General features: G+C 35.6%; 1 protein-coding gene across 2 annotated transcripts in view; it reads left to right on the forward strand.

Moving 5' to 3' along the window:
- CPPED1 (calcineurin-like phosphoesterase domain containing 1) overlaps positions 1-8249 on the forward strand; it is a 49893-nt gene extending 41644 nt beyond the window's left edge. Inside the window, exon 4 of one of the 2 annotated variants that reach the window (XM_010578483.1) lies at positions 7234-8249. In XM_010578483.1, coding sequence (XP_010576785.1) covers positions 7234-7466 — 233 coding nt within the window. In that variant the 3' untranslated portion in view covers positions 7467-8249. The remainder of the gene's footprint in view (positions 1-7233) is intronic. The other variant, XM_010578484.1, reaches the window with a different exon arrangement.
- The last annotated feature ends 341 nt before the right edge of the window (positions 8250-8590 follow it).

Below are 8590 nucleotides of genomic sequence, written 5' to 3' on the forward strand. Positions count from 1 at the left end.
ACCATGAGCAAAGTGTTCATATCAGGTTTTTTACTTGAAAACAGGTATCCAAATTAAAATATTAATTTTTTTGAAATTTTTTAAGAAGTGAGTTGTTTAAAGATTCTGCTTATGAATGAACATACGGATAGCATCAAAGGTAGCATACTGAATTACATGAGCTATTAATTACCCTTCTCAGCACTTACCTCTTGCTTGCCTTACCAAAGCCACTGTGTAGCCTTACAGGCTGAAGTGACATAATGTAGTGTGTGAATTAGCGTAAAAACAAGGATTTATTAACTTGTTTCATGGTCAAGCTAATGAAGAGTGTAAGGCTTATGAACTTATGTATTAAATCTCCTCAGATGACTCTTGAACAATCCATGTTTTGGTTGGTTGTTATGTCATGGATTATTTATGCTAAATAGGCTGCTTTGGGCTCACAGAATTTGTACCAAAATAGATATTTTGTTCTTTAGTAGGAATGCATTGTTCTACAGGGAGAAAGAGTTATGATCAGATCTTTGGAAACAATAAATCTTTTTGTCTTTTGGATTCAGCTTTGTCAGATCAGAACTAAAAAGGACGTTTTGTGCTTGATCAGAAAATGATGGCAAATTGCATGGCAGGAGGACATCTTTGGTTTACTAAAATCAGAGTAATTTCCTGTATTTAAACCTTTTTTTACAAATACACTGATTTTTTTTGCAGATTGATTGGTTCTGAAAACTCATGTTTGGTGTGCAGGCATGAAGCTTGTTGGTTTTAGGCTTTTTCATGATCCAAGTATAGTTTTAGAACAGACAGAGCAAGACCTGGTGTCCAACAACGAATGGTGCCCAGCCTGAGTCTCTGGCTTCCAGACCTGTTCTGATCAAAAATGAACTTGGGAGTTCAGGCCTTTTTTCCCTAGCAGGTACTCCCTAACTGTTGTATTGTTACGCAGTCTGACATCAGACGATGATGATCACAGAGACAGTGTATGTGGTTTGTTTTGCAGGGGGGGGTTTACAGTATTTGCACAGTTTTTTCTTTATTCTGATTTTAATCCCTTTTTTTCTTTTAATGAATAATCCATTAGGTATGAATAGTGTCTTGCAGTAATGGATCCTGCTTTTTTGGTTAATGGATACTGTGAAACCTCCAGTCACATTTAAATTCAAATAAGTATGTATTTAATAAAAAAAATGAAATAATGAATGCTTGTGAAGGTGCCATCCTTTGGACATTTATTTACACAGTAGTTTTTTAGTATTTCATACAGCTTTTATATGAAAGCTTTTCCCAACTGCTATTTCAGAAACCAGGGATTAGAAAAAAATCACTGCTCTACTTTTTTTTTTTTGGTAGTGGAAAGGGACTGTGCCTTTTTCTGTATAGCTGGATGCATTTAACTGACCTGAGGATACTTTAAAGCAGGCTATAAAATGAGACCTGTTCTTTCCTCACAGAGTTTAGGAAAAAAAAATGGGGGGGGGTTGCTTGCAACTTGACAGTATTACTTCAGAAAAACATCTGAAATGAATAAATTAAATTTGAGTGCATACATCTCTAAGATTCTTTTTATACTTAATATCAAAAGCAAGAGCAAAGTAAATTGCCTGCTTGTCATCTTAGTATTATTACATTGACTGGTTCAGATTTCCTTCTTATGCTAACTAACAAAAGTGAGTGGAGTACAGTTGAGTGAACAAAAAAGCGCTATTGAAGAAAAAACAACATCAGTTAGACTTCTATTAATACACAGCAGTGACCTGTTTGTTTCTTTGTTCAAGATGTAACATACTGTAACACAACAATAACAAGAATTAATACTAGCATGGGAAGTAGAGTACCTGAAAACTGAAGTCTGGGTAAAATTTTCACTGGGAGGTATCTAAAGCAGATGCTAAATTCTAGCAGAGGCTGATGCTGAGCAGCTAGATCCACAAGGGCGTTTCAGCACTGAACACCCGTCTAGGTGCAACTAGGATCCGAATGACATACATATGCTAAAAGGGGAAATTTGGATGAACAGTACCCATAAACACCAGCTTGTTTAGGCAGAATCTGCTTCCCATAGCCAACAGGAGATAAAAGAGGTTTTAAATCACATCCTCTCTGGTGTCAGGCACCATATTTGCACTGCTTACAAACCACTCTTACTTCAGTTCCATAACAAAATAATTTCTTGAGCGTAGGCAGTTAGCAGATGTTAAATGTAATTCTGGTGAAGTTGCAGTATTTGCCTAAGAAGAAAAAAAGCTGCATGATTTGTGGGCCAAACTTTTTACCTGGTGTCTGTCTGCTGTTTGTCAAAATCTTCCATTGAATTCTCAGAGAAGGGGAGATTTTTGTTTTTCTTATAGCATAACTAAAGCTGCTTTATTACTTTTGTATCTTCTGTCCTTCTAATTACACTGAAACTGTATGTCAGGTTTGATTTACATATATGATGACACAAAGTCTTGGCTTCTGTTCCTCTTTTAATTCCAAAGGTTAAATTCTCTGGGTGGTAGGAAGATGCTACTTTAGGGACACGGATGCTTCCAGTAAAAAGAGAGCACTTATTTCCTGTACTAAAGATGTGTCACATGAGTTTACACTTCACTATGCTTGTATGATTGTTATGTTTTCCTAACTTTTTCATAGACTATAGTAGTTCTGCTTACCTGCAGAAAAAGTGGAAAATATTGAAAAGAACTTGTTACTGTAGTAGCACTGTCACTTTTTGGAAGCTGGTAAGGGTATTTTACAGATCTAGCTGTTGCAGTAATCAAGCAGGCCAAATGTTAGGTTCCTAAATGTTCAATCCTTGATCCTTCATTTTGCTGCCGCTTAACTCTGCAGGGAAAGACCAAGACACAGTGAGGTTCATGCTAGATGTGTGCCTGAGAGTGGAATCTAGAATGTTGCTGTAGACCATCGGTTGTTTGTTAAGTGCTTGAAGGACAGGAAAGTGCTACATATGTGGATCCATTACAGGCAGCTCTAAGCTAAAAGCAAATTGGTAACATTAAGCTTAGTTTGTCTTATGTCCTCCCCAAGAATGCTTTAACTCAGAGGCTCCAGTAAGCAGCCTTGTCTACTCAGCATCCTCTCCTAGCCCATCAGAGCTTGCTCTTTTAAGAACAAAGCAAGATGGGTCCCACTTCAACGAGTAGGACGTCATATGTAAAGGTCCCACAATGTCCAGTTTTGTTCTCTGTATTAGGAAGCAAGAGAAGAGAATGCCCAGCCACGCCATAAGCAGCTCTAGATGGGCACGTTCTGTCTGTCACTGCAGAAAGATTGGGGGGCGGAGGAGGCAAGTGCAGCCTCATGGTTTGGATAGGTGTGCATATAATGAGAGAGAAACACTTAGTTCTGCTGCTTGAATTGCTTAAGTATGTTACGTTACAGTCACTATAATAAGCTGCAGCATAGTAGGAGTTGAGAAATGACTGCTCACTCTCAAACTGACTATAGCATCAGTTGTAAAACATCTTTATATTATGATTTTAAGGACACAAATAATATCTAGAAAGTACAGAATCTCTGCAAAGAGCCCATTATGTCACAGGGCTTTTACATTCCACCATTGCCTTTTGAGGTATTCTGACTGGGTTTCTCCCAGGCTTTAAAAAAAAAAAAAAAAAAAAAAAAGGCAACAAACTGTTGCTGAGTCAGAGCAAGCTCTCATTAGAGTTATTATGCTGACTTACTTACAAGTGTAACTCATACCACAGATAGATGAGCAAGTTACACCAAGCAAAGAGAATTAGTACTGATAAACTAAAATAGGATAGCAGACAAGTTCTATCATACAATGACCATATACCACTATTCAATGTAAAGGTAAATTCATTCTCTGTTTTCTGCCTTGAGTCATTTGCTATTTGAGAAGGGTTTGGATTTTGAAATATGAAAGCCCATGTAGCTTTTACCAGGCATACAGCAGAATAATTTCTATTTTGCTTTCCAAGCTGCTTAATTTTTAACTATAATTTGAGCCTAGTTTATCTATTTTATATCAGTCTTCAAATCACTCCCACAAAAGCAGAAGACTGATGTAGCCAACTGTCTTAGGACAGGTTCACCTAATTCCCTTTTCATTTAATCACTGTGGAAGAGGTGTAATCTACTGCAGGAGAAAGGGTGGAAGGTTTTGGGGGCTAGACAAGTAAGGATTTCCTTGTGAAGTTATAGTGTGTTCCTAATAACAGCTCTCTGCCTTTAAATTGCCTCTACTCTTTTCTAGAATTTCTCCTGTCTGAAGGCAAACTCAGTTGTTGCTAGCTTGCTTTTTAAAATGTCATTTAAGGTTATAGTATCTCACAAATTACCCATTCTCTGGCCTACCACTTGAACAGGACTAAGCATGTGTTACCTTTTGTGTTAAGCATGGAATGGCAGATTGTTGGAATATATGAAAAATAACAAATGAAGTTTGGTGTTGTCATCACAGTGACCACCCCTGTGTATTTTTATAGGCTTGCTCATTATTCTGTAATGATAAAAGCAATGGCTGGAAAGGTAATTATCAGTGCTGCTTATTTAAGGATAGCTTTTAGCCTGGGATGGTGAGCAAGACCTTCACTGTGTGCTGAGGAAAGGCGTGCCATCAGGGAGCACATCACACCTGGCACTTGTCCCCTGTGTGCTAAGCTTCACTCTTCTCTGCTGTCCTTTTCAGGAACAGGCACATGTTTAGACTTTTGCTTGTTAGTTTATTTTTCAGTATTAACATAAATTATATTCAGCAAGGTACAGCATCTATAGAATAGTGCCAGCAAAATATTTTTCTATTATAACACAGCAGTTTTTTAGCCAACGTAGCAAACTAATAGGAAAGATTCAGTTTTATAAAGCAGCCAGTTATTTTGATAACCTGCTGGCTATCTAGTCATAGTTGTCAGGGAATCCTTTGTGTGTTTTTTTGAGTCACTCAGTATTAAAATTAACTTAATGTATTTTCAGATGCTTTATGTAGAACCATTAAAGTGTCATTATGATTAAGGAGCACACAACCTATTGTATTTCAATAGAGAAATTACACCTAAATCCTTTAGGTGCCTTTGAAAATTTTTAAATTATCAATAGTATCATAAATGAACACCAAATCTAAACACTTTCTGTAACAAAATATAAAATTAATTTACATGTTTCACACTTGATGATAAACAACAAAATTCCCAATATTGTCAGCCGTCTGCTCCAGTATTTTTTCTGTTTCACTACAGTATAAAACAGCATTAGATACAGCTTCAGGAAGCCGTAATAATCTGAAATCCAAGGATCTTAGACTAAGCATGCCAAAAATTAATCTCAAAACCTGTTTGTAAAATTAGCTCTTTATACTAACTCCACATTTTCATTCAAAATAAAATATGCACCACTTTAAATTAGCAAGAAAGCTGATGAATAATTTTTTGCCAAACTACGAATGCTGTTGACGGTGATGCTCAGCTGTACCTATCAACAGTGCATAGAATGGCTAAATGGTGAAGGATGCTGGCATAACCTGGAAATGAAATACTTGTCTATGATAGCATGTTCTCTCTTAGGAATAAGCTTGGTTCTCCACTCTGTTGTTAATGGTTTTGCAAACTTTGACAGGAACGATAAGCATCAAAATGGCTTTTTCTTTCCTTTTTTGACTTGTGAGACTAAACAAGGTTTCATTATTTTGTAGTAATAAAAACATTTGATTAAAATCTATAAAACATCAAATGGAAAGGGGACGATAATCTATTTGGCAGCATGAATTTGACCTGTAAAGACAATCAGAAAGGCCATTCAGAGTAGTGAATACAGCTTCTACCAATTTGTTTATGTTTGCAAGGCAGAAGAAACAAAGTATAAATTACTGGTTTGGAGGTGAGGAGGACACAATTTCATTTAATTTGAAATTGTTTCAAAATTTCTTTAAAAATCCCATAGCTGCTGAGGAGCATGGCAGGAAAGTAGACCTGGCATATGGATCATCTTTAGAAGTGGTCAAAATCAGATATAATTTGCAAACTTATTTATTTTTTTGTTAAACTACATATTCTGACAGAAGGAGAAGAAGGGTTGGACTTCTTTAAACATTTGTTTGGCTAATCAGTTGGACAATGATTCAGCCAAGGATTTTGAAGTACATTATAAAGTCTTAAATATGAAGTATGTTTGTCCTCTTTACCTGCTGCTGCTTGTCATTTAGCTTTTCTTCTACTCCTGAGCAAGCTTGGATGATACTTGCATGTGACCCAGAAATTTTCGATATAGCATATTGTTGTCTCCTGCAACAGATCAAATGTATTTCTTTCTTTTCAAGTTTATAATAGAGTTATTTTTTTTACCCCAATACAGTCCAAAATATAAATAGTCTATTTTGAAAAAAGAAATAGAACAGCCTTAAGTCATTAAAAATACAGAGGAAATCACAATAAACCTGCCTTGTTTGTACCCCATACTAGGTGAATGTTATTTCATGTCATTACCAAGCCTGACTCCTCTTGCAGGTTGTCAACCTTTCATTTTTTGGCTGCTCTCATCTTTCTTCCCTTCTTATTATAACTCACAACCTCTTCTGCTTAAGTTCCTTTGATGTACCTGGCTCTATTCCATCTGTGATAAACCCCCCACTGTCTTTGAGAAAAGATTACAAATTATTGTCTCATTTATGTTTATTTGTCTTGCCTTTTTTTTTTTTTTTTTTTTAAGGTCACTGCCCATGAGTAAACAGGTTTAAGCTCTCCTTAGTGAATTTTCTGCATGTTAATTGACAAGAACAGCTCCACAGTCCTTGGCTTTCAACTCATGTTTCAGTAGCATCATTCTTTAGGCAGTTATCTATTACTGAAATTTTTTTCTAATTTTAATGAGTTTCCTCTAGAGTGTTCCTTCTTTCTAGCCAAAGGACTAGCAAGATGACAAACACACCTTGCAGTAAGCATAAGGAAGTCAGAGTCCAGTAACCCTAAACAGAGCTAGTGGGGCAGAATAAAGTTTTTGCTAATTATTTATTACTATTAGAATTATTTATTGCTGTTTGCTAATTATTTGTTAAAAATGCAAGTTCAGTTAAATGGTTTACTTTTGATTTTATGCTTTATGAACCATTAAAGAATGAAGGTAAACACGACACCTGTAGCTGTACTTGCTATAGAACTTTCTCTACAACTCCAGCAGCTGTTTAAGCCTCAGCATATAACTTAAGCAATATCTTTTACTGTAAACACATTTTATATATGAACTGCAACTGCTAACTAAATACATACTCTTTTTTTCTTTTTTTTTTTTAAACAGGTATTAAAGCTGTATTTTCTGGACATTACCATAGGAATGCTGGAGGGTCCTACAGAGGACTGGAAGTGGTGGTTTCATCAGCTATAGGATGTCAGCTGGGAGAAGATACACATGGGCTTCGGGTGGTTGTTGTCACAGATGAAAAGATTGTTCATAGATACTACAGTTTAAATGAACTGAGCAGCCAAGGCATAGAGAAAGAGCTGCTAGATATGCTTGCTAAGCAAAATTAGGCTATGTCAAATGATGTGATTTTTTTCTCCATATTAGACAAATAGAAACAGTTTCAAAAAGTTTCCCCAAGCTGAAGATACAGATTCCTGATTGTGCACCATGCCCCAGAACAGCTCTCAATTTGTTATCATCCTAAATAACAAGAAAGTTGTTGACATGTTTCTCTCTTGAAAATGAGACCTATGTGGAATATGGAAGAATAGCAGAATTCATATGGTAATATGTCATTGAAAAGAACAGTTCTGAGAATTTTTACTTTGCTCCTAGATACAACTTTCTTAGTAGAAAGTGTATTAAAGAGTGAGAGTTGTAGCTTCTAGATAACCCTTTAACTCAAGTCTATTTTAGTTTTATATTTGAGAGGGTATTTTAAAATCAAGAAATTTAGTATTTTCTATTACACTCTGGAAAATGTAAATGGGACTCTTTTTACTCTGCAAAAACAATCTCAAAAAGTCTGAAATCAACAGATTTCCACTGACTTTTAGCAACCTTTGGATCAGATCTTGTTACCTAGAGATTGTATTTTCTCCCATTTCCCATACTTTATTTTCTTAGCCCTTCAGAGCCAGCAGCAATATGAAAGCAAAGACATTCTGTTTTGCAGTCACACCTTGGGTTTCTGTTACATCCTAGTTTTATATAATGAGAAGTCTATAAATGAAGCTAATATAGACGCCACTGACAGAAACTAAACATGGAATGACTATTTTCCTTTTGAAATTTAACTAATATTCAATTAGCATATATTCTTGCTATAGCTTCAGAAGTTGGAATAATTGTATGGGGAGAATATTCTGCACAGAATACTGTTATCAGAAGTCACTTTGTTGATTCCTATGCAAGGGGAGAGCTTTGATTTCCAAATGCAATTTAAGAATGCCTTACTGTAATATTATACAATATTGAATGTTGAAAACCCTAAAAAGTATCTTTTCTTCACTGGAATAAGTCTTTAAAAATAAATTATATAAAAAGAAATTTATGTGCTGCAATCCACCTCATTTTTTTAGCAAGTGCATCTGATTTGTTTACTGTTAAATACAAAGAAAAGTCTTAATGTAATTAACACATACCTGGTTTTATTTTCTTAGTTGAACACATTATAATCCATGCCACAGGT

Source organism: Haliaeetus leucocephalus, unplaced genomic scaffold (genome assembly GCF_000737465.1).
Source record: "Haliaeetus leucocephalus isolate CR32 unplaced genomic scaffold, Haliaeetus_leucocephalus-4.0 Scaffold636, whole genome shotgun sequence".
NCBI classification, from domain to species: Eukaryota; Metazoa; Chordata; class Aves; order Accipitriformes; family Accipitridae; genus Haliaeetus; species Haliaeetus leucocephalus.